Source organism: Lipotes vexillifer, unplaced genomic scaffold (genome assembly GCF_000442215.2).
Source record: "Lipotes vexillifer unplaced genomic scaffold, Lipotes_vexillifer_v1.1 scaffold1083, whole genome shotgun sequence".
NCBI classification, from domain to species: Eukaryota; Metazoa; Chordata; class Mammalia; order Artiodactyla; family Lipotidae; genus Lipotes; species Lipotes vexillifer.
The window spans coordinates 140,040-167,445 of NW_006774513.1; the positions used below are offsets into that span (position 1 = coordinate 140,040).

At 36.7% G+C, this 27,406-nt stretch overlaps 1 protein-coding gene across 1 annotated transcript in view; it reads right to left on the reverse strand.

Annotated features, from left to right (window-relative positions):
- Positions 1 to 27,406, reverse strand: part of ARL15 (ARF like GTPase 15) — a gene marked incomplete at its 3' end in the record, with an annotated part of 58,607 nt that overhangs the window by 20,880 nt on the left and 10,321 nt on the right. Inside the window, exon 4 of the mRNA XM_007449172.1 lies at positions 20,136 to 20,195. Coding sequence (XP_007449234.1) covers positions 20,136 to 20,195 — 60 coding nt within the window. The remainder of the gene's footprint in view (positions 1 to 20,135; positions 20,196 to 27,406) is intronic.

Sequence of the window (27,406 nt, forward strand, 5' to 3'; positions counted from 1 at the left end):
TACACTGTAAAAGTATATAAAAATACGCAGGCAGTCAAGAGGAATGAATTGCTAAACTCTATAACCATACCCTCCCTCTTTTTTACACTGATTCCCAGACTCACTGACTGATTTAGAACAATTTTCCCAGCCAAAAAAAAAAACCCTTTAGCTCATCAACTAAAGAGCAACATATATTTATTTAATAAGCAATTTTTCAAACCATCCTTCAAATACCTTCAATAGCCAGTTACATCACCAGAGATGCACACCTACACATTTAAGATTAATTCAAATTCCAAGCTGAAGTCAAAAGTGCATTGAAATGTGACTTTACGTCCAGTGCAAGGTAAGCAAGTCAATTTTTCAATGAATCTTGACTAAATGTAAAATATCATCTGTTCCTGCGACAAACAAGTCTGTGCCATTAATCATATGCCTCCAGGTGCAACAACTCACATTCAAATTAAACCATGAAATAGCATCACAGTGTTAAGATTCACACAAACTGATCTTTTAACAGATTGTAGAAAAAAAGCATACATTAAAAGAAGAATCGGGAGAAAAATGTTACACAATAAAAACATCTGAAAGAGCTTAAGCACCCAAGCAGATAGAATTCTGGTTTTTGAGCTGCATAGGAATAAACGTTAAACAAAACTCAGAGCCTGCTCTTAAACAACGAATACATCATAAAAAATATTTCTTTTTATAGTCACAGGACTGAGAGTTTTGCTGTTTATATCTATCCCAGCATACAAATCCATAGTACTGCCAGGACTGTCCCCTCTGACTTAACTGGGAAGCCAGACAGAAGAGTCTGCCTGGGCTTCTTTTAGTTTAGTTCAGTTTGTGTCCAAAACAGGCCCAAGAATCATCTCTTCTTCAGTCGCTACACTCCTGCCTGCCAGTTACACGGCTCCAAACATTTCCCTTCCAGCTACAGATTATTAAACTGTTTTGTTGTTTTAAAACTTGATTTAGAACTGCAGTAGATAACTTTTTTTGCTTCAGGCTCCCCTAGGTCAGCAAGCTGCAACAACGTTCGAACAGCGCAATAGCGTCCATTGCACATTAAAAGCAAGGATGGTGCCAGGAACCAGCAAAGTGATATATTCTAGGTTAGCCATGTCAGGCATTTTCCAGTCCCAAAGCAAGTTTCATATAGTCAGCCCATGGGCCAAGGGATGCACATGGCTGTCCTGTACTTGCCCCCTTGTGTCCTCCTCTTGCCTAGTGTTGCTAGTGTTCTTGTGACCTGCCCCATTGAACTCCCTGGACAAGTTTCCCAGGGAGCGACGGTACACAAGAGGAACGCAATCCTTTGAGAGTCCTTCCTTTCTGCCTTGGGTCTTACGCTGTACTGTTATAGGGCTTTATACTGCATCATCTGGCAAGCCACACATCATTCCCAGTTCTCAGTTGACTTCCCTTTAAAATGGTACCCCAGCCTAGCCTATTTGAGAGAAAAGCCGTAAAAAAAAAAAAAAAAAAGAGAGAGAGAGAGACAAAACTTAAAAACCAACAGTACAAATAAAAATGTTAATAGGCATACTGTCAAATCAAGGTGAAGAATTTAGTTCCTCTGATTAACGAATCAAGATGAGACTAGGATAGTCATCAAGATACTGAGATATAAAGATATGAGAACAAAAGCTTCATCTCAATAGTTTCTATGCTCTTACTTACTAGATTTCCTTCTTTTGTACTCATTATTTCTTTGTTCTCTTGTCCTCTTTCACAGAGATATTTTGTCCCAGATGACGAATGAAGGAGTGTGTAAGGTTTTAATTTCATAACAGTCTTTGGAGAATTTTCCCAAAGTAATTTAACCTGAATTTAAAGTTGTATATGATAGTTGCACGTGGTAGATTTCAAGGATTTTGAATAAAATGGACTAGCATCCTTTTAAGAGAACATTTTTTTTTAGAAAGTAGGATGAGGAAATAAACAGAACATTGCACCGACTAAGACTTAGACGAAAGAGAATTTTAGAATTAATTTATGCCTTAGAAATGGTCTTGACAATATTTAGCTAAATCAAATAACTTAAAGGATATCAGGACTTGAATATTTAAAGAAAATTTGGAGTGCAACCTTTTACAAAACCAGTAATTCTTTCATAATACTACAAATGACTTAATAAAACCTACTAATGTGTAAATCTATATTTTTAAACATAGGGTTTTCTCAAAGCAGAGTACAACCATACATGTCTTAAAACAGCAAGCTCTTAGTAATATTTTAAAGGACAGATATCTAACATCCGACTGATTTTTGCAAAAGCACAGTGTCCAAAGATGATAATGGTGGTAAGATGTCATGGTGGTATCAAAATCATATTAAATACCCAGTACCACTTTTAGTAGAGAACTCTTTTCAATAGTATACTGCATGCAAATAATCTAACTATTTAGGTCCTTTAAATCTGGGTAGTACTCAGTGCTTCCTGCATAAGGCAATGCGAAAAGATTTTCCTTTTATCTATTACTAAGAGGAAAACCATCTTATCTAACGTTGTTTTCAGATAGTCTCATTTTATTAAATCCTGTCTTGAAGACAGGATCGACAGGAGATCGACCATTAGTCTCTGACCATTAGCTCTGGTAGAGAAAAACTTTAAAGACTTGTTAAGTTCACACTCTCATTCTCTAATGCAAGAAGAAAAAAATTTATTTATTTATTTATTTTCTTTTGCGTTGCACGGGCCTCTCACTGTTGTGGCCTCTCCCATTGCGGAGCACAGGCTCCGGACGCACAGGCTCAGCGGCCATGGCTCGCGGGCCCAGCCGCTCCGCGGCATGTGGGATCTTCCTGAACCAGGGCACGAACCCATGTCCCCTGCATCAGCAGGTGGACTCTCAACCACTGCGCCACCAGGGAAGCCCGAAAAAAAATTTCTGCATACCTTTAGACTCAAATTGAGCCGATCAGTTCAGAAAAGGGCAGAATTCGCTGGAACAGAGAGCCCCCAAACAATTATATTATAATCTCTTTTAGACTAGAATGAAAAAAATCAAGGGAAAGTGACATGTATAGTTTCTTGATGTTCTTGTTTCCTTTTTCCTTTTTTCTCCACTGACCTGAAGAGAAACAAAATTCAGAAACCTGAAGGAGAGAGAAGATAAGGGGTGGGAAGGTTCACCCAAGCAGAAAGCTGTATGTTGTTTTAGTACCAGGAAGTAACAGGACTAGGGAACAGTTAGGGTCCTATGTAGAGGTCAAGAAGATGTTTAATACCTGAAACAAAAAGGGCCACTATGAAGGAGAAGTTCCAAAGCTCAAAGCACCAAAACATCAAATCTGCCTAGGACAGGACTAGGAGAAAGCATTTAACCTTAAAAAGAGGAGAGACAAAGTTGCTTGAAACAAACAAAAACACATGGGCCATTGCAAAGACTGATAATAATTAAATATGTAGAACGCAAGAGGCTTCAACCTAGGTATCTGGACCTCATCTGAGATATTTGTTATTCTCATGTATTTCGCCCTGAATTGTTATTCCTTCATTTTAGGTAGAAGCATGGGACTGATGTGGGGTTGTTCCCCTCAGCTCCCTTGCATACATGGGCCCCTTCAAAGATTTGAAGAAATAGAGAAAGCAACTTTGAAGAAATTTTTAAAAGTAGCTTCACCTAATAAAAAGGTTTTTGTGTTCAGTATTGCTCTTTTATCCACGGTATGATTCCTGGCACACGTGTCAAAAATCTCCCAGTGTAATTCATTTGATTTTTTTTTTGGAATCCTCATCCAAATCTGTAGCGTTCAGAGTTTAACTAAACTTCATGACAAGTAACACACATAATAAACTCAGAAAGAGAAAACAAACTTTTGATGGTACCATTAGAAAACCAAACTATATTAACCAGTTTTAGAGGATGGAGAGTAATCGACATTTCATTTCCCAAATTTCAGCTTCTGCTGCCTGTCGTCATTCTCACCCAGAACTAAGAAGACTACACAGTCAAATGTTTTCAGTGTTTCACAGTCTGAGCCTCTTAACGATTTTTTATGGACACACACAGAATCTAAAATGACTAGGAAATTTTGTTTTAAGACTGTCCAGAGATACACCTAAAATCTTTAGGTAATTTTCCAGACTCTAGATTTAAGGTATAATAATTTTGGATCTTAACACATTACCATTTAAACAGATTTTCATCTGCTTAAGAAGAGACAACAGCCCCACATCTTGAAAAATACTTGCAAAAATAGACAGCTATATAAAAACGAGTAACTATCAAAGACAGCCCACATTTAAAAAAAATAAATGCATCTATTATCTACATTTAGAGCCCTGACAACTATGTTCCCAAGAAGTTGCCTCTGCATTTTTCACTTCCCAGCTAATATTAGATCCATCCTCACTTACTGAGATTTAATCTAATTAGTGAGAGGAAAAAGTTATTGACGTTGAAATCTACTTAGTGGACTTTGGAAGAAAAAGAAAACTGAGCCAAAGATTGGCACTCTGCCTCTGAGCCCTGAAATGTGGACTGTTTAACAATATGGTAAGCCCATCATCAGCCCTGGTTGTACCACCACCAATTATGGTTTTAAGATAAAGAGGTTTTATAATTACGCACCCCAAATTTAAAATTTACCATCAACTTATAGAAAAAGAATGTGGCAGTGGTGGCTCCCACTCCAAAGAACTTTTGGGATCATTGATGTTAAAGTCCAGAGAGAGAAAATATATTATGTTCTACCATCTTACCACATCATGTATAGATTACTGTAGATAAACATACCCACATCAATCTCAACCAGGCATTTTGCTGAGACTTGCAGAAGTGAAACAAGGAGAGAAGCAAATGAAAAATACATTCCTTTTTATGCAAAAACAAGGTCTGGTTAAAACATTTTAACCAGAGGTGAGGTCTGGAGAGTATAAAATCAGCTTAAGAAGATGAATTGAAACAGGGAAGATTCCTGAACCAAAAAAAGGTATTTTACACACACAAAAAATGTATTTTTTACATACTAATTATTCTAATGTGGTTTGGAATCAGATGCTTTCTAATATATTTGCTCACCTTAGTGTTATTATTATTGGTTTTTCCCCACAGCCTCCAACTTTCTCTAAGACCTGCATCTTGCCAAATTCAGAATCACCAACATGAATATTTTTCATAACTATAACTGCTCAGATTGGGAAGAGACTATTTTATAACTATGGTTTTGAGTATTCCTATGGAGTCAACCACACTGGTTTATTCTTAGGAATCTCTTTGTATAATGTATGTGTCATAGTACTTGTTTGATTAATTGAGGGTTGCTGTGGACAGACAAATCAATCTGTCTGCTTTTATTAGCACTGTGATTTTAAAAATCTACACATTAAGTTGATGGATTTGATAACATCTTGATCTTAGGGTTTTAAGCACTTATATATTTAATCTTAACAATTCAGCTATATATGATTATCCAGAAATTGATATTTTTTTTCCTAAGTCTTTTCCCAGTCACATTTATCTTTTTTTAAACCATGGATGTTAACTTAGCCTATTTAATATAATTATTTACTGGAAAACAATCCAAGAAAAGGGCCATAAGTCCTTCACAAAACATACTTTCAATGATTTTTAACCTGAGATGATTGAAAGAATATCTTTTAGTTTCTAAAGGTATAAAGTATTTTTAATAGTCTTACTGTGGTATAACTGACATATAATAAAGTACACATATTTAAATATGTATACAATTTGATAAATTTCGACAAATGTATGCATCTATGAATACCATCACCACAATCAAGATAATAAATGTATACATCACCCCGCCCCAAATTTTCTCATGACCTTTTTAATCCTGCCATTCCACCTCTGCTCTCGTCTCCTGTCCCCATCCCTCAGGCAATCACTGAAATACCTTCTGTCACTAAATATTAGTTTGTATTTTCTAGAACCTTATATAAACAGGATATAAATTTATTCCAGTATGGGAATACTACTCTACTCAAAATGTTCCATTTTGTCTGGCTTCTTTCACTCTGTATAATTATTTCAAGATTCATCCATGTTGTGGCATGTGCCAATAGTTCATTCTTTTTTTATTGCTAAATACCACTTCATTGTATGGATATACAACAATTTGTTTATCCATTCACCAACTGATGATTCATCAACTGATTTGGGTTGTTTCCAGTTTTGTCCTATTACAGATAATGTTGCTGTGAACATTATGTACAGGATTTTGAGTAAATACAAGTTTTCATTTCTCCTAAGAGTGGAACGGCTTATTAGATTGGTTTGCATTTACCTTAAGAGACTGCCACACTGTTCTCCAAAGTGGTTGTATCATTTTACATCTCTACTGGCAGTGAATGAGAGTTCCAGTTCTTCTACATCCTTGTCAATATTTGATATAGTCAGGCTTCTTAATTTTAAATATTTTAATACGTGTGTGGTGATTGCAATTTGTATTTCCCTAATGACTCAACACTAAGCATCTTTGAATGTCCTTATTTACATTCTTTATATTTTCTTTGATGAAGTATCTATTCAAATCTGTTGCCCATTTTTTAAGAGTATTGTTTCTTTTATTATTAAATTCTCAGTATTCTCTATATATTCTGGATTGAAGTTCTTTGTCAGATATATGATTTCCAAATAATGTTTACCTAGCCTATGACTTGTCTTTTCACTAACAGTGTCTTTCAAAAAGCAGAAGTCTAAGTATTATGAAATCTAACATACCAATTTTCTTTTTATGGATTACGCTTTTGGTGTCTTATCTAAGAAATCTTTGCAGAACCCAAGGTCACAACCCAAGGTCACAGAGATTTTCTCCTATGTTTTCTTCTGGGAGCTTTATACGTTTAGGTCTCATATTTAGGTCTAGGATCCATTTCGATTTCAATTTTTGTGCATCGTATAAGGTTCAAGTAATTCTAAATCTTGTGTCATATGTCATTATTTTTGTCTATTTGCTATTTCTAATCTTAATGGATTTTGGTCAGAAAACACATTATACATGGTCATGCATGTAAAAATTTTATGTGTATATCAAAAGAATGTGTATTTTCTATTTGAGTATAAAATTATATAATTGTCAATTAGATCAAGTTTGTTAAATGGCTTTTTAAATGCTTTACATGCTTTTATTTACTTGATCTGCTGTCTTCTGAATAAAGTATGGCTAAATTCTTCTACTAGTTATGGATCAGTTGACTTTTTCTTACATTTCTTACATTTTTCTTAGTTTTAGAATTATGCAGTTAAATATGTTAAGGTCAATACTCAGTTATTTTAATATACCAATATAAAATAGCATCATTCTCATTTACATTCTTTGCTTTGAATTTCATTTCATCTGAAACTAATATTGCTTCCAGTACTTTCTTTTCAATGGCCTTTCTTTAGGGTATCTTTTCTATCCCTTTATTTTTACTTCACTGCATCTTTTTATTGTAGAAGTGTCTCTCATCATCAGATATAGCTGAATATTTTATACTCAGTGTTTTTATGCCACCCATATTATAAATGGGGAGTTTAATCTATTTACAGTTATTGCAATTACTAATGTATATATAGACGTTTTCTATTTATCATAACTTTTTGTTCATTATTTTGTTTTGTTATTTTTTTCCCATTCTTGTATTTTGCTGAATTTATCAAATCTTCTTTGCTTTCTCTCCTTGGAGCGAATTTATTTCATAACTTAAAAAAGAAAGTTCTCATGAAAAAAATGCACACAATACTAAAAAGCAACAATTCTACTGGAACCCAGTAATTTCTCACTCCAGTCTCTAACATAACTTATTATATTAGTTGAATATGTAAACTTTCAGACATTTAAAAAAAGTATTTATGTATATATCATCCTTTTATTGTTAGAGTGTTAATTTTTTTTTTCTTTTGTGGTAAGCGGGCCTCTCATAGTGTTAATTTTTAATTAATTTTTAAAGATAAAAATTTTGAAAAAAAAAAATATATATATATATACACACACACAGATTGCCAACAAACACATGAAAGGATGCTCAACATCACTAATCATTAGAGAAATGCAAATCAAAACTACAATGAGGTATCACCTCACACCAGTCAGAATAGCCATCAACAAAAAATCTACAAACAATAAATGCTGGAGAGGGTGTGGAGAAAAGGGAACCCTCTTGCACTGTTGGTGACAATGTAAATTGATAGAGCCACTATGGAGAACAGTATGGAGGTTCCTTAAAAAGCTAAAAATAGAACTACCATACGACCCAGCAATCCCACTACTGGGCATATACCCTGAGAAAACCACAGTTCAGAAAGAGTCATGTACCACAATGCTCAGTGCAGCTCTATTTATAATAGCCAGGACATGGAAGCAACCTAAGTGTCCATCAACAGATGAATGGATAAAGAAGATGTGGTACATATATACAATGGAAAATTACTTTGCCATAAAAAGAAATGAAACTGAGTTATTTGTAGTGAGGTGGATGGACCTAGAGTCTGTCATACAGAGTGAAGTCAGAAAGAGAAAAACAAATACCATATGCTAACACATATATATGGAATCTAAAAAAAAAAAATGGTTCTGAAGAACCTAGGGGCAGAACAGGAATAAAGACACAGACGTAGAGAATGGACTTGAGGACACGGGGAGGGGGAAGGGTAAGCTGGGATGAAGTGACAGAGTGGCACGGACTTTATATATAAAAAAAAAAAGTGTGAGATGGGTGTATATGTATATATATATATATATATATACAGACTCTTCAATAAGTGGTGCTGGGAAAACTGGACAGCTACATGTAAAGGAATGAAATTAGAACACTCCCTAACACCATACACAAAAATAAACTCAAAATGGATTAAAGACCTAAATGTAAGGCCAGACACTATAAAACTCTTAGAGGAAAATAAAGGCAGAACATTCTATGGCATAAATCACAGCAAGACCCTTTTTGACCCACCTCCTAGAGAAATGGAAATAAAAACAAAAATAAACAAATAGGACCTAAGGATATATAATTTTAAATTAATTTTAAAGATATATATTTAAACTTCAATTTTTCTTTTGTTAATTATAATCTTACTCTAAATACATAAAGAATATACTTTAATGGTTTTTTCTCTTTACCTAACTCTGCCATCTCCCATGCTGAAACCAGAAATAATGCTATTTTATTATGTGTGTTTCTATGATGACAATGAATGGTTTCTCCTTCACAGTATGTCTAGGTATGGGTCTTTTCTTGGCACTCAGAGGGCTCACTAAATCTCAGTACTCTTTTTCATATTAGAGGCTATTTTTCTATTGTTTTTTAAATTATTTTATTCTCCAGTTTCTCTTTACTCTCCTTTTAGAGCTCATGCTTCATAGAGAGATGTTGGAACTTCTGTAACTATTCCCTTTGTCTCTTAAATCTTCTTTCATACTTACAAAGTATTCCTTTGAGAAGGCATTCTGAGGACATTCCCTTGCTCAGTCCTTAGTTTCACTAATTTACATAAGAGTTATATCAACTGCCATTTTCATTTAAAATTTTTAAGTCAAATTTTAATTTCCCAAGTTCTGTGTTACATTCTTCATCATAAATACAAAACATTCCTCCATCTCTCTGAATGTCCTCTTCTGATCACTCTATTACCTCTAGATCCTTGGATATCTTTTCTTCTGACTTTTGATTGGGTGTCTTTCTTCCATGGTGTTGGTTTTCCTCATACTGTGGTGTGTCATAATTATATGCTTATCCTTTGTTTGAAAATCTGTTTGCCAGCTCTTTTGTTTACCACTGCCTGTTTCCAGTGATTAACAGGGACAGACAAGTGGCTTGTCTCCCTTGTGTGTGGGCTTTCTAACCCATCTGGCAGTCAGTACATTACTGGAGCACTGCTCTGCCTGAGTCTAGCACCCACACTCAAGGATTTAGTTTGGGGGTAAACACAGCTGCTATCCACTACCTAACACAAGAAGAAAAGAAAAATAAAGGCATAGCTCCAAATGTAGAGCCCCAATTAATAACTTTGATAAGCTCCCTGATTAATAATCCTGATGAATTCCCCTTCTATTTCATGTTTCCACTGTCTGTACCTCAAGCTTTGTCTTGCTTTCCTTTTTCTATTATAGATTTAAATCTATCTTTGTAATAGATTTATTATTGTTTGTTTTCTGATATTATTGTCATTTCATGAGATTTTGGCAAGGGAGAGAGAATAGACACAGTAAAAAAATCAATCTTGAATTCTCAATCATAAGAGCTTCCCGTAACTGTGTTAAAAATAATAATTAGGGATTCCCTGGTGGCGCAGTGGTTGAGAGTCCGCCTGCCGATGCAGGGGACACGGGTTCCTGCCCCGGTCCGGGAAGATCTCACATGCCGCGGAGCGGCTACACCTGTGAGCCATGGCCACTGAGCCTGCGCGTCCGGAGCCTGTGCTCCGCAACGGGAGAGGCCACAACAGTGAGAGGCCCGCGCACCGCAAAAATAATAATAATAATAATAATAATTAACTTTATGTGGTAAGTTCTTCACATTATTACCTCTCACAACAATGCCATAAATATCAGTAAATTTCTAGATTAAAATGATCAAGCATCATCAATAGTCTTTAGACAATACTTTGGATCTTTAAAAATTAAAAACCACAAATTTGTGACACCTCAAAAACAAATCTAACCAGTTCTATTTCATCTGGCTCCAGCATACGTCAGAGAATCAATCCAGTCTGGTAAGTGATGAATAGCTACAAACATATTACCTCTTCAACAATTGTCAAGTTGCTATTCCAATTATAGGAACATAGTAAAGCTTTTTTCTGAGAACTTCCATAATTGTTATGGCCAACATCACTCTCCCACGAAAATACCCAAAGAATTGGGCTCAGAGGAGTGAGTGAGTGAGTGAGTGTGTGTGCAGGGCGGGGTTGTATGGCAGAGCAGAAATTGTATCCTCAGGGCCCAGCATGTAGTTAGTATTCATTAACTATTCACTGAAATGAATTCAGCAACAACAACAAAACATTTTGCCTCTGAAGCATCTAACATTACTCTAGCATCTTGGGGCACAATTTAGCAAATTTACGTCCAGCTTAGAACTATGGATATATTTTATACAACATACAACAAACCTTTAAGACTACGTTGTGCTTTTCAGTCCTTCATAACTTTACAGTCTAGTATGGTAAATACCAGTATTGAGTACACGATTCAACTAGGATCACATAGAAAGGACAAAGAAGACATGACAGTGGGAAAGACAGCCTAGGAACAGATGGGACAAAAGTCAAAGAGGTGACAGTAGGCTTGGTTTATGCTAGGACGAGACTGAACCAAGTCCACTGTCACCTCCATGACTTTCATCTCTTCTGCTCCTTTCCCTAGCCTTTGTGTGATGTCTTGTCCTTTCTGTATGATCCTAATCGCATGTGGTACTGTTAATAGTACTTCCCATACCAGACTATAGTGCTTCTCAAAGTAAAGACCACAGTCATAACAACTTTGTTAAGTCAGTATTAGTTACTTGTTATTTTATGGATGTTTGGTCTGCCTCACGCTACCCACGCCAAAAGAAAACTTTGAGATTAAAGTGCCTACTGTACAAAATAAAACTAAAGAATTGACAAAGTCAGGGATAAAGGAAAATAGAGGAAATAATCCTTTATAGTCCTGCACAGTTGTTAGAGACTGCCTCTATGGTTCCCAGAGGCTGATGCAAAGTAGATACCGTATGTTTTTATATAAAAAATAAACTAGTTATGCTATACCAAAGAGGAGAACAGTTATCAGAATCTTCAGCTGCTAGAAAAGAAAGCAGCAATGGAGAAGTTAAATGCCTTGCCCAATGTCCCCTGGCTTGTTTTTTAGAGGAAAATACTAGTCTCTTGACTTCCAGTGCTGTTGCTGCAATATCACACTGAAACCAAATACACAGTGAAAATTAGTTGCTATTATGGCAACCCCTGGGAGAAACAGAAATACCTATTCCCCTGTGAGGAATAAGAAGTTAAGCTAAGAACCCAACACAAATGTTCTGTGAGGAAGCTGGGCAGAGTGAGAAGACATGAAATGACCTGATTGCCCCTAAAGAGGAAACAGCGGTGAGGCAGCAACCTCAGAGGCACATGAGAACCCTACTGCCAGGGGCTGGGAGGTTTAAAAGTCTGGGACACTAGTTTCTAGAACGTTTTATATACACACAGAGTCTTATAAAGCAAATTGTAAGCGCTATACTAAACTATGACTGGGAAGACAGATTTTTAAAAATTTCCTAGGGCACTTCTCCAGAAGAAAACAAAAATTAAGGTCAGGTCTACATCAGCCAGTAACAGATTTCTGGGCCCCTAGATTCACTTATTTGGCTCTGCTGACTGTTTGGCTCAGTTTTCCCTTAGCAAGTGTAAAAAATGCTTGAACACCACCACCCTGGGATCCTGTTCAACCAATTCAGATAGCTGTGGCCTTTTAACTCACATCCAAGTGACTTGGCTTTATACCAATATCATTTCCCCTAGTAAAGCCTAAGCCTAAGTGAGAAAGTACACAGCTCAGAGAGCCAGGAGTTAACTGGCTGTTCCCATTCCAGAAAGGTCTGGTTCTTTTCCTAGATAAGGAAACAATACTATATCAAGATATTTCGATCATTCAATATTACATATTACCCTGGATCCACAACTATAAAAAGAGAATTAGTGGGAATACCACTGTCTATTCTTAAAGCATCTCTTCTGAGGTGCTTTAGGCAATTGAACTTTTCTTTTCCAGCCCAATCCCTTGGGAAATAAATAGTGATGATTTATTAAAACTTACATTTTACAGATAAGAAAACAACAACAAGAAGTTCAAATGCAGAGGGGGACAGTGTGTCTTGAGGCTACACTCTACTTGCTGAACCACATTTTTCCCTTAAAATTATACAACAGATACAGAACATGCACATTTACTTGTATGTAGCTGACTGTCACTCAGCTCAAAGCACGGTCCTAAGGTATTCTGTGGACCTGGCCGCACTTGGGGCCCCCCTCTGTGCTGCCATGTTCCTTTGCCAGGGTCATGGTTTCTTGCCTCTTTTCCCATAGAAACCCACGTGGAGATGTCTAAAACAGTTTTCGAATGGCAAGTTGCTTTCTCCTATAGCAGCAAAGAATGTAGGCAATTCTACTTGTCTCTTACAGCAATGTGGCCACAGTAACCTCTTCAGGTCTGTCGGCTTATACTCATTCTTTTTCTAATATACAACCAAGTTATTGGTTTATATTGTCGTGTTTCCTCCTCTGTCTTTGTTGTATAGCATGACCTTCAGAGCCAGTGAGTATATTAAATTCATAGGTATTTAGTTGCATTATTTTTTTTAATAGGAGGCAGTAGTGGCCATATAGAGGGAATAATCATAATATACAAAGGACAGTGAGAACGCATCAGATAAAAATTAAAGAGCTATTATTCCCTCCAAAGTAAGTTTTAATAAAAGATTCTGAAGGAAGAAAGCTTTATTTTGGAGAAAGACATCAAATGGCCTGGGTACAAAAAGCAGGAATTACAAGAAGCAGGCAGCAGTGCCCCCTGGGCTGCCTGTTAAGAAGTCTGCCCTGTGCAGTTTCTGGAGAAATTAAGAAATGCAAATAACCTGGACAGATTAACAGCACCCGGAGATAACTAGTAGCATACAAAGAAACAGCACCTTTCACTATGAGGAGGCGTATTCCTCCAGGCAAACAAAGAAACAGGACAGAGTCAACATCTGTTTCATATAACAGCTTGGCTGCTGAAAGAAGCAACCTTTAAAAAATGGCTTAGCTGACAATCCTTAAAAATCATTCAGTCACTATTGCATGGGCTGAAGTAAATGGGTAAATGAACACAACTTGCACTTTCCATACGACCCTCACCTCCTTCCTCTAAAGAAAAGAAAATAAAGTGCAAACAAAAATCCTCATGAACTTCCCTTTTGATTGACAACTAGCAGCAATGAATACTGAAGTGTAAAAGACAGCTAACTGCTTTTTAACATTTCTTTGCTTTCCCAAAGTCAACTGGGAAGACAAGACTGCCAAAGAGTATATTGGGTGGGGATGGTGGCCAGGATAGAGGGTGAGGAAACAATTCAGACATAACTCCTTAGGATATTAAGGGAAGAAAACAAGAAATTTGGCCAAACCAACCATGATTCCAGAATTCAGTTCAAGAAAGAAAAAGGATGATGTCTGGATGCCTATCAATAAGTGGTAACAAACGAAACATGTTAAGAAACGAAATTTTCCTCTCTGGATTCTATCAATTTGTAAATGAAATTTCAAAATCAAGAGAGAGACACCTATGAATGCATAAAAATCTGTTCGTAGATTTAAGAACTGGACATTTCTAAGATGAAAAATTATCAGAGCTGTGATGTCACTGCAGTGTGACCACTGCTTCCAACTCAGTTAAATGCCAAATGCTTCACTTACCTTAGTAATGTGGTTAAAATACATAAGCCAAACAGAATGAAAGCAATTAAGAGGTACTATGACAGACAAGAGATTTTTCAGGTGGAATCTGAAAACAGAAAGAAAGGTGATTAGGTGGAAAGGGACAAAAACATTTACTACTAACACACATGTAGTGCCAAAAAATATGCTGGGCAGCTACCTAAGACCCCAACGAGGTGAGGTCCCTTCCCGGTGACTTTTCAGTTTAAATAGGTATAATGCAATGAAGGAAAAGATCACCTTGTCTACGAGGGAGGGAGGCATGACCACAAAAAGAAAAAGCAATCAATATGTGATCTGTGTTTTTTTCAGAGACCTTGGGGTAAAAAGGCTTTACTGAAAGGTGTTTTTGCGGGGTATGAGGGAGTGAGGATATAATTATAATAAAAGCAAATCTTCCAAAAATGTTAGCTATGGGCCAGGTGGTCTCTAAGTACTTGACCTACGTTGACTAATTTAGTCCTCACAAGGATTATATGATGTAGGGACTATTATTACTACATTTTACAGATAAGGAAACAGAGATACAGGAAAGTAGACTTGCCTGGAAGCACGCAGAATGACTGGGCTTTGAAACAAGTCACCAGGAGGAAGGAAAATCCTTTGAAAGATTAATCTGCCTATCCAGCATCCTGCACGGTGTCTTGCACAGCATCCATAAAAATAAAAATAATAGAGCAAGACAAGCAGAGTAATCAATTAAAGCTAAAAGAGAAAGGATTTAGATTAGTTTCAAACAAACAAACAAAAAAAACCTTTCCAAATTAAAGAATATGCAGGGGAAAAAAAAAGTTCATTGAGCGATACCACAGAATGTCCTTCGTCAGGATGGAAACTAACACTCAGCCTTGCTGGATGCTATTAAAAATAAATCCCTTCAAGTATGGAAGGGATTAACCTAGAAATTCATTTTAGGCCTATAAGAAGTCATATTTGGCTTTAATCAAGGAGAGAAGTTAAGTAGACGTCAAGAGTCTCCCCTTGTGTCCATTAGCCAGTCTATTCAGGGACTATGCTTGTCTTAACACTATAACCACCACCATTTTCTAGAACTCAGCCTGAGCATATAATATGTACTCAGTAAATATTTGTTGACTGACTGAATTAGAAAAAATAAAAGAATATCAAAATGATATGTTTATGGAAGATTCTATAAGTTTTGGAAACTATCTTGAATAAGGTAAGACTTTGCTTCAGAAGGCAGTCTTGAAGAAATCAGAAGAGGGAAGCGCTGGAGCACTGAGGGCACTGGAGTCAGACCAGAACTGAAGAAGAGTTTGACTTGAAAGACTTCTAAATAAGAACCTACTGAATAGGGGCTTCCCTGGTGGCTCAGTGGTTAAGAATCCGCCTGCCAATTCAGGGGACACAGGTTCGAGCCCTGGTCTGGGAAGATCCCACATGCCACGGAGCAACTAAGCCTGTGTGCCACACCTACTGAGCCTGCGCGCTAGAGCCGGCGAGCCACAACTACTGAAGCCTGCGCTCCACAACTACTGAAGCCCATGCACCTAGAGCCCATGCTCCGTAACAAGAGAAGCCACGGCAATGAGAAGCCCGCCCACTGCAACAAAGAGTAGCCCCTGCTCACCGCAGCTAGAGAAAGCCCGCGCGCAGCAACGAAGACCCAACGCAGCCAAAAATAATAAAAAAAAAAAAAAAAAAAAAAAAAAAAAAAAAAACCTACTGTATAGCACAGGGAACTCTCCTTAATACTCTGTAATGATCTATATGGGAATAGAATCTAAGAAAGAATGGACCTATGCATATGTATAACTGATTCACTTTGCTGTACAGCAGAAACTAACATAACATTATAAATCAACTGTATTCCCATAAAAATTTAAAAATAAAAATAATAAAAAAAGAAAAACCTCTAAATAAAGGAGTAAGACAGAAAACGAATGATAAAAGCAGCTGCAATAATAAGGGATGACGTCCTAGAACTTTTCAGCAAAGAGCAAGATGTTCATGTTTAATCAGTACAGTGTTAATGAAAATAATCCAAACATGTGAAGACTTCAAATTGTTCATATAATAATGATAAAAGCATCAGCAGACAACACATGGGAGCACTTCTCTTGTGCTGGGCACTGGGTAAAATGCTTTATGTATAGAGTATGCTGATTAAGCGCAAGCGCTCAGATCAACTCCCATACCTCCTCCAAATAACTTTGATCCAGCCATTTGATCTGTGTCTAGGTGTCCTGTGTCTCATTATCTGTGAGATAATAATAGCATCTATTCTCTAGGCATGAAGTTGCAAAGATTAAATGAGAATGTGTGGGGAGAGAAACTATAGGAAATTTTGGAGTTCTAATTTCACATAAAGACAGGAGTAATCGGTACAGCCTGATGAGTACGACAGGTAAGCTGAGGAGAGCAAGTCATTCTCAAAATAGTGAAAACAGGACTCACCCATCATATCACTAGGCTGGACTAACTATATCTCTCTTTGATATAGTAAGTCATCCCTTACTTTATTCTTACTTTCCCCTTAATTTCATCATTTTAAAAAATTAATTTCAGATATTTCTTTTCACGCATGTCTCCATCCCTGAACCACGAGTGCCTTGAAGACAGGGGATATGTTTTAAATATCATTTATTCCCAGCCCCTAGAATCATGCTTGACACACAAATACTTGTGCTAGAATGACTGCATTAACAACAGGAAAAGACCATATGAGAAAATTGATGTGAACAAGATTTACAGCAATTTTTTTTTTTTTTTTTTTTTTGGCGGTACGCGGGCTTCTCACTGTTGTGGCCTCGCCCGTTGCGGAGCACAGGCTCCGGACGCGCAGGCTCAGCGGTCATGGCTCGGGGGCCCAGGTGCTCCGCGGCATGTGGGATCTTCCCGCACCGGGGCACGAACCCGTGTCCCCTGCATCGGCAGGCGGACTCTCAACCACTGCGCCACTAGGGAAGCCCAAGATTTATAGCAAATTTTAAGAGGAAGATACAAGAAATACCCTCATAGAAGAGAAATTTGATAAGAACATAGAACTATTTCTATATATACATAACACAAATTATGTAGTACATATATACAAACACACAACCATCTATCAGTGTGTGTGCAAACACAGTTTGTTATTAAGATCTACCCAAAGTGACTTTCTTTTAATTTAACTCCATTAGTCATTGTTATTTCATTCTAAACCATTTCTTCTTACTAGATAAGGAACAGAAGTTCATGCCTCTTCCTATTTTTAAAAAGTGAGAAATGTAACTTAAGGTTGATAAGGGGGTGATGGAAAGTCTTGGAACCATCTGAAAAGGGTAGAAGAAGGAATTTGAAGGGAGGAACAGGGGCCGTGCCGATCTTGGGAATTAACCCTAGGATAAGCAGAACTTTCTGAGCATTCTGCACTTCAGCACAGTTCGGGCTCTTAGTATCTGCCTACCTTTATACCTATCTTCTTGAGTTTCTCCCTCGATTTCATAGTTTTCCCCTGGATTGACAACCTGATTGAACTCTGATTAACCTGTCTTCTGAGTTAACTCTCTACTGGTAAATAGCTGTTTCACATCTTCACACCCTGATCTTAAAATTCTCAGCTCTTTCCTCTTGAACTTAGAAATTCTTGGGTCAAGCAACCTCCTCTCAAACAATCTGATTTTAGGAGGTCATAATTCTCCCTAAATGCCACATATCTTATATTGACAAGCCTCTTGGTATGTAAGATTTACTCTAAATCCCAGGAAAGCTATACTCTCTGTGTGTTAGTCTACTTTTCATGCATTCTTGGGTGAGACATGACCTAGGGCTCAGTCCTACCCCATGCAGAGTAGGTCCTCAAAAAATATTTGTTGGATAAAGGAATTAGCGAGTAAAAAGTCAAGGGTTGAACTCCCTCCACTGCTTGCCTCTGAGCACACAATGCAGGATACACAATGCAGGATACACAATTCTGATTTTCTACTCAGAAAATCACCTTCTCCTTGAGATAGTCTCTCAACTGAAAACAGCTAGTAAAGTTCAGGGGAAAAAGAATCTTGCTTAAGCTAGGAATTTGCTCTTCATTACCACCCGCCAAACACCACACATCACTAGCCTGAAACTAATGTATAGGTCCCAATCCCTGAAGCTCTATCTTATACCTACATCTTTCAACTATTACATCACAGAAGAGGCACAAACTAAAGCATTTCCACCAAACTCTATGGTATCCGCTCCATTGTAATTTCCATTTCAACAATTGCCAGGGTACACACAGTTCTTTCAGCAAAATTAAACCTTGGGAACAGACAGATTTCCACCTTATACACCCCGTCCTCTAATTTGATCTTTTGAATTGTACTGATTTTCAATGGCACAGAGTCAAGATTATAATAAATTCCTTGATGTGTTTGCTTTTTAAAAATTGTCCAGATACATCCATTATTTATATCATCCAACTAAACATCAATAATAAACACTTTATTAATTAATCAACAGTTTTGTATACCTGGAGGGTATTCAATAAAAACTTTGCATCTAGCCTAGTAATAATACATTTACTAAGTATCAACCATATTAAAAAATAATAGAATTCTCAAACCATTCATTTTGATTCCATGGATGTTTACACTATGTCCTCTGAAGCCTCAAAGTAATATTAAAATATTCAATCTAAAAGAAGAGTCTTAAAATTTTTGCATAGAAAAATTATTCTATTACAAGAGCATTCATGTTTTATAATTTTTGCAGTCAAAATGACAAAACCGACATCAAAGAAAAACCAGAATTTATCAACCATGGTTCATTTTAAATATTAATGTTGTAAAAGTCAAAGGTAGCTATAAAACAGACTGACAGAAGTATACTTGTTCTGGATATAGCTCTTTAAAACACACACCTGAAAAGATCAGCCAATATATCATTAGATAAAAATAAGAAGGCATCAAACACTATTATGATGGCATAAGGTTTGTGTCAATTTCATCAATCTAAAAATAAGTCACAGAATGAGCTTAAAAAAAAAAAAACAGGGTAAGGTCAATATCACAAAGTGATTAAAGAGATGGAAGAGAACTTTCTTCTAAGTCATTAAACTCACCAATATTAAACTGAACTCCAGAGCACTTACCATTTTCCTGTGGCATTAGAGAATTTAGTAGGTTCACTGAATTGACTGATTTCTTGGTTAACCTATTTACATGGGTTAAGACCCTGACTGACATAAAACACAACCAAAAAAAAAAAAAAAAAAAAACCCCAGACAGAGAGTGTAATGAAAGAGTGAGTGATGTATAGTTTGGGGTGCAGCCTAGCCAATCAATGTGCTTGACCAGCAAAGAACCTATGGGTGAATATTTATTATTGGAACAAATACATTCTAAAAAGATCTAATACGATAAAACCTGCAGTATGAACACAAACTACTCTAAAATACAGTTCTTTGCCCTGCATAACATATAGCTTATTTTTTATGATTATGTTAAAGCTCTCTTCATTTTGTTCATTGAAGAATAAATTTCCTTAGCTAAGTAAAACCAAAGAGTACAGCGTATGAAATGGCATTAGTAGTGTAGTTCTTTAATCCACACAAAACAAAGTTTATGTTACTTAGAACTCTTCAACTACCTTTAAAATATATATAAGGAAAAGGAAATATTTCTAGGAAATGTATTATCAAGAGAAAAGGTAAAAATGAATCACCTCTGGGAATAATACATCATCATTATGTTTTAATTATATGTAACACATTAATATGAACTCAGTAAAAGCTAGAGCCAGACATATAAGTGAGCTTAAATGATATACCTCCAAGTTCTTTTACATTCAAGATGGCATTCTGGAATGGCACTGCTTTTATACTAAAACCTACAATTAGAAAACAGAAAAGAAAGAATTAGCAACTTAAGTTTTAAAAATGTATAAAATGCTCAAATGCTCTTTTTTAGGCAGATTAAGAGTTATTTTTTCATAGTTCATATTTACACCAGAAACACATAACTTCCAAGACAAACGGTTAACCCAGTACTATCTTCTACCATTTTGCAAAACAGTTGTATGTTACAGCAAAATATAACCCTTTTCTTCAAAATATTGCCTCATTCTTTAATACATAATGCCACTTTGTAAATTTTATCAGTTGCGAGAAAGACACTTGGAAGTATAGAGAAACTTCAAAGAAAATATTAAATCTATCAGGACCTTTGCATCTAATTCCTAAGGTTAATCTTCCCTCACATATAACTTAGCAACCCTAGAGACTAAGGTATCAAAATTATAACCATCTAATATTGAATTACATAGTATCTATGTTAGCGTTTTCTTTCAAGGACATGGTTAAAGTCATACATAAATCTTTCTTAAAAGTACAATCATAATTACCCATTTATGCATTTTATAATGCATGTAATAAATGACTTCTATTATAAAAGTATATTCAGAGTATAGTACTATGATTAATTCTGTATTTAGGACTTAATTATCATCATCTAAGTCAATCAATTCAGGTGCGACATATGTGAGTGTGCATTTACCTATACACAGACACACACACAAATATATACACTAAATGTTTCTGAAATGATCCACAAGAAACTGAAACATGTAATGACTCTTGGGAGAACTAGGTGTCTGGAGGTCTTAAATAGAAGGGAGATTCTTTTGTTTCATTTGAATACTTTGCATATACAGGTACTTCTTTTTCAATGAAAAGCTCTACTAATTTTTAATAGTTAATTTATTCAGTAATTTCCAAGCACCCAATCAATTTAAGGTTTTCAGCATTATTTGATATGTACAATTACAAGATAAATAAGACACGGTCCCCTTTTCAAGAAATTATCAACAGGGTGAAAGGGAAAACAAACAAATACTTTCACTGAAGCAAGTTATGATGGGTGCCTAGAAAGGTAAAAAGATATAAAGTACAATGTATATAAGAACAATTCTTTCACATGGTTTTGCTTTACTTTACTAAAAAACACGTTAAAATGTGCCTTATTATACTCCAGCCTATTATCACCACTCTGTTGTATACTGTCCCAGAGCTTTAAGATTTTATATATTACCTTCTACTTAAGGCAGTGAATATCATGTAATGGTTAAAAAGTGACTTTGGAGCCAGACAGAACTAGGTTTTAATAAGCTCTATTACTGTGGGCAACTTACCAGCCTTGGCTTTCATCGTTTGTAAACTGGGAATGATAGTATCTATGTCACAAAGTTGTAATGAGGATGCGATAATGCATGTTATCTTTATCACAGTGCCTGGTACAAATAAGTACAAAATATAAGACTGCCGACGTTATATTTCAGTGGATGCCATGTTGTTGATGATTTAATCATTAGGTACACTTATCTTCTGCCTGCCTGAATATATTACAGACTCAAGACAGAAATGCTGGTGCTCATTTACGAAGTATTTAGTTGGAGCCATAATGTTATCACTGAATGAAAAGTACATTTGTTGGAGTGATGGAAGTGTAAACTGTTGAAATTTGTTGTACAGAACGTAAATGTTCATTGGGATCTCTGAGAACCTTCCAAAACATACCCTTCCTGTGTGGGTTTAATACAGACTGACACAGTGGGCGTAGCACTATGATTAACGGTGCGTGCAGTCACTGAATCTTAGTAAAATAGCAGGAGTAGGGGGCAGCTTCATGTGGCTGACATACCGGCATATACCTGGGTCTGCAGGAAAGCCTCTCCAGGTGTCTGGCCTCTGGGAAATTACGGAAACTCAGTACCAATCACAATACTCCTGCTGGCACTGAAATTCGCCCACAGGAGACTTGGATGCTTGACTGTATCTACCTACCACACAGGGGTGTTACATGGATTAAAAGGCAATGATTGTGAAATCCTGAAAACGAAAACACTATGTAAGTGCTAACAGTCTATTAGTGGTTAGGTTCAGGACAACCCAAGTATGGATTTTCCAGAGAAATGGGATAAACCCCAACTTTGAAAAAGAAATATTTATGGAGCACATCAGCAATATTTCATCTGCTTTGATTCTTAAAAGCTGACAATATGCAGGCACCCAGAGGGAAGAAATATCCTTCTGGAAATTACCACACCCATATGCAAAATACAACTTTTGAAATTTATTGATCCAACAGGCAGATTATATGACGGTTCCCATTTTGAATTCTTACACAGACTTCATAATAAAATGACTACAAAAATGTCGTCCAATGTTCACTCTAAGCAAAGTAACCTAGCAATGTTATTTATAGGCATATAAATGTTCCTGCAGAATACTCATAAATGTTTTCTCTTCACACAGAACATATGTGGCTAGATTTATACTGCAAAGGTATATGCAGTCTTCCACTTTGCTGTCTTTGTATTATTTTTACAATATAGCTGTGGTAATTAATGTTCAGAGGATGAAGCCTAGATAATCAGTCCAGAAAATAAGAGAATGTACTATTTATGGAAGAGAAACAATATTTTTCTATTTTAGTCATTCTAACTGTTTGCAAGGATTAAAAAGACTTAAAATGTAAAGACACATTTTCAGTTCACCAGAAGGGCAATCAAGAAGGGCAACCATCAGATCAATTGTATTTTATTCCTTTACACTGAGTTGGATGAGGTCAAGAAGGGAAATTAATATTTAGTAGGGTTACAAAGGTCAATCCATCAAAATACCTTTCTCAAAGGGTTGCTTTGAGGAACGAAAATCACTGGATTGCATGGGCACTACAGTAAGAATGTCTGGGTTCAAAGTCTGGCTCTACCATTATTAACTGTCTGACTCTGAGCAAGTTACTTAATTCCACTGTGCCTCAGTTTCCTCAGCTGTAAATGAAAACAGACGGTAGTCAGTGCTATAAAGTGTTTTGTTTTTAAATAAATAAAACTAAAAATTCAGAATACTAATGGTCATCAAATAATCACTGAATGCTTTCTCCCAATCAAAATCATGTGCGGCCTCAAGTTTAGATATATTATGAAAACAGTGGTAAAAATAAGAGCTGCTGAGGAAGCAATCAAAACATTTATAGAGGACTTCTATAGACTAAATATTTGTGGTCCTCCTTAACACTTCTTTCCCTCTCAATCAGTCAATCAACCAATCCCCAAAGCCTTTAAATTTCACCTGCAAAATAGTTCTCAAAAATGCCTACTTCTGAGGGTGTCCCTGGTGGTGCAGTGGTTGAAAGTCTGCCTGCCGATGCAGGGGACACGGGTTCGTGCCCCAGTCCGGGAAGATCCCACATGCCGCGGAGCGGCCGGGCCCGTGAGCCATGGCCGCTGCGCCTGCGCGTCCGGAGCCTGTGCTCCGTAACGGGAGAAGCCACAACAGCGAGAGGCCCGCGTACCGCAAAAGAAAAAAAAAAGCCTACTTCTCTTCATCCTCACGGCACAACTCTCGTCAAGCCACCACCATCACCACGTGGTGAGCCTCCTAACTAAACTCTGCATATATTATTGGCCTCCTCAATCATCCCCACACATTAGCAGAAGTGATTTCCTGAAATGCACTTCTGTTTACATCATTCCCCTACTTAAAAGGGTCTAATACCTTCTCACTGCTCAAGGTATAGTTTGAAACACCTAACAAGGCCCTACCTGATCTGGTTCGTCTTTCCTTCCCTAGGCTTATTTTGTACCATCTCCCCCTCATTTATATTCTTCAGTTCCTAAAACAAGCCATGTTCCTTCCATCTCAGGGCCTTTGCACCTACTGCTCCAAAAGTGTGTGTTCTTTGCCCTTCTGGCAAACTCTTTATCCTTCAGGTGGTATTAGAACTTCACTTTGTCAGGCAGGCCTTCTCTGGTGTTCCTGAAATAGGTTGATTTTTTTGGATCTGTGTGCTTGGGGCACTCAGCATTTCTCCTACATGACTTTCACAGTTCTAATTACATATCAGTTTCTTTACTTGTTTTATGTTTGTTCCCCAGCTAGACTGCAAGGATTCGTAATAGAGATACAGTGTACAGTGTATCTTGTATGCCAGTGCTTGGTCATAATAAGATCTCAATATTTGTTTAAAGATCTGTGCTAAGGGTTTATATTTAGTCAGCCCTCCATATCCAAGGGTTCTGCATCCACATATTCAACCAAGCAGACTGAAAATATTTGGGAAAAAAATGTCCAGAAAATTCCAAGAAGCAAAACTTGAATTTGCTGTGTCCAGGCCATTTACATTGTATTTACATTGTATTAGGTATTATTGGTAATCTAGAGATGATTTGAAGCATATGGCAGGATGTGTGTAGGTTACATGCAAATACTGTATTTTTATATAAAGGACTTGAGCATCCTCAAATTTTGGTATCCGTTGCGGGGGAAGGTGGTCACCAGTCCCCCTCATATACCAAGCGACGACTGTATTTTAGCTGTTAGGACCATCCTTAACTTAATGAATAACTACTGTTCCAGGAAGCAAGTGAAGTCTAGAAGGGTTAAGTATCTGGCCAAAAGTACTAAATGCTGTATTTAAAACCTGAACTCAGGTCTCATCACCTGAGTCCACCAGAGCTCCACACTATAGCACCTCTTCCACATACCAACAAGATGGTGGATTCAAAATTTCTAATTTTGAACCTAAATAACGGTGGAGCTGACTGCAAAAAATACACACATACCCAATAATCCCACTAAATATTTTCCCTCCTACTTATAAATAATCCAACACAAGGAATCTATTTTGATTCTTGTGTTCTCAGGTCTATACTACATTTCCTTATTAATGGAGTAAAAATAATAGTATGAGTTTAGAGAGTACTTTTTTAAAGACGTTATTAATAAAACCAGGAACTCAGGAGGGGAGGGAAAATGTCCAACTGACTCAGTCATGACAGTGTGCTCGCTCTGTTGCTTCTTCGAAAAAATAAGCATCCTCTGATGCTCTTCTCAGGAAGTCAGTGAGCTGATGGAACAACAGCATTGTCCCAAAACCCTGCCACAGCTCTTAGACTTACCAGCCACTTTTTTCTTTTTTTATTTATTATTTATTTTTTTACATCTTTATTGGAGTATAATTGCTTTACAATGGTGTGCTAGTTTCTGCTTTATAACAAAGTGAATCAGTTATACATATACATATGTTCCCGTCTCTCTTCCCTCTTGCGTCTCCCTCCCTCCCACCCTCCCTATCCCACCCCTCTAGATGGACACAAAGCACCGAGCTGATCTCCCTGTGCTATGCGGCTGCTTCCCACTAGCCACCTACCTTACGTTTGGTAGTGTATATATGTCCATGCCTCTCTCTCGCTTTGTCACAGCTTACCCTTCCCCCTCCCCATATCCTCAAGTCCTTTCTCTAGTAGGTCTGTGCCTTTGTTCCTGTCTTACCCCTAGGTTCTTCATGAGTTTTTTTTTTCTTAAATTCCATATATATGTGTTAGCATACGGTATTTGTCTTTCTCTTTCTGACTTACTTCACTCTGTATGACAGACTCTAGGTCTATCCAGCTCATTACAAATAGCTCAATTTCGTTTCTTTTTATCCAGCCACTTTTTTCTTGACTTTGAATCCCCTCATCTGCAAAATGAGTGGACTAGATTAGCTTTTTAAAGTTTCCTCTAATGTTAGGATTCCATTATTTATATTAAACAAGGAGAAGGAAATAACAGTAACAACTGAGTCAACCATCAATGGCCTCCAGTATTTGGCTGAAGGCCTCAGGGGTAGGTCTCCCGACTCCATTCAAACAATTTGATGGCTGAAGCCTAAGTTACGTAGTCATTTTTTCCTGGCCTATTTAAGCTACATTAGTAAGACTGAAACCTCCCCTAAGATTTAACCCCACAAATTTTAATAAATATATGACTTAGCAACTCTTTGGGGAAATAATTGTTTGCATAGACTTTCAGCTTTTGTCTTTTAGTCCTTAAATCCAAAAAAGCCTGTGATACAAGGGAGATGGATTTGAAATTTTTTATGCGGGGAAAGCATTTCTGGAATCGTAACAAAATTAGGTTTCAGAGGGAGGTTAGTCTATTTTTATTCATTGTGTGGAACACATGACTATTTCGCTTGGACCTATAGACCAACCTCCCCCCTTCCCCTGCAACACATACACAAGTCTGCACACATGTACACAGGTACTCGGTGTGTGCTTCTGGCATCCCTGGGTCACTCTAAGAACTGCTAAAGGGAAAGACATTCCACAGATCTGGTGGCCTTGACTTGGACCAAGGACATGATTTATGCATTAGTTTTGTGATGTTTGGACAATGGTCTAGCGAAATTCTTCTAAATATCATTTCAACATCATAAAAGGAAATTTAATCTACCAGCATTTATAAAACACAATTCTTTAGCAGATACCAAATCCGACTTTCTAACTTATTTCTTCTTAACGTGTATGCAGCTAATACTAAAGTTATTAAAATGCCTGATTCAAATTTTCATAAACTTTCCTGTATTTCTTTCAAATTACCATAATTGTTTTCTATTTTAACTGACCGACATATCGCTTGACAAATTTTCAAACATAGTAATATATATCCCTAGAAGAGGTTTTTCAACCTTTTTCAATTCCAAGTGTTCAATTTTCTCTAGATTGTTCTCTATGTTACAACAATATATTACCCTAAACCTTTAGACTCCATTCCTCTGTTTTAAAAAGAAAAAAAAGCGAATATTGTGTAATCTACAGGTTAACAATCCCTTTTATCAACAAATTCTTTGGGCATATACAGTCAAGGAATTCACTCTGGACAAAGTTCACTTTTGTTTCTAGACCAAGGTGTAAGCTACTCAATTTTTTTCCTCTGTCAGCAAGACCTGCTCTTTTCAGGACTTCTTGGCCCTTTGAGTTTTGACAATTTAAGTATCTTTTAAAAATTATGTCAAAGTAAAAGACTGCTGAAGTTAACAATCCAATAAAGTTTGGATTCTCTTTACTTCTGAAGAAAAGGCTAACATTCTTGCCTTGCTGAAATGGATAGACATACCCTTGTGTGTCATGTTTTCATTTTAAGAAACTAATTCTCAGTGTATCTTTTCAACTGTTCCAAACTCTTCCAACAAATATTTCATTTTTAATTGGCTTTATATTATCAAACATTATAAAATAGAGAAATAATTTAAGAGAACAAAATTTCACACATAATT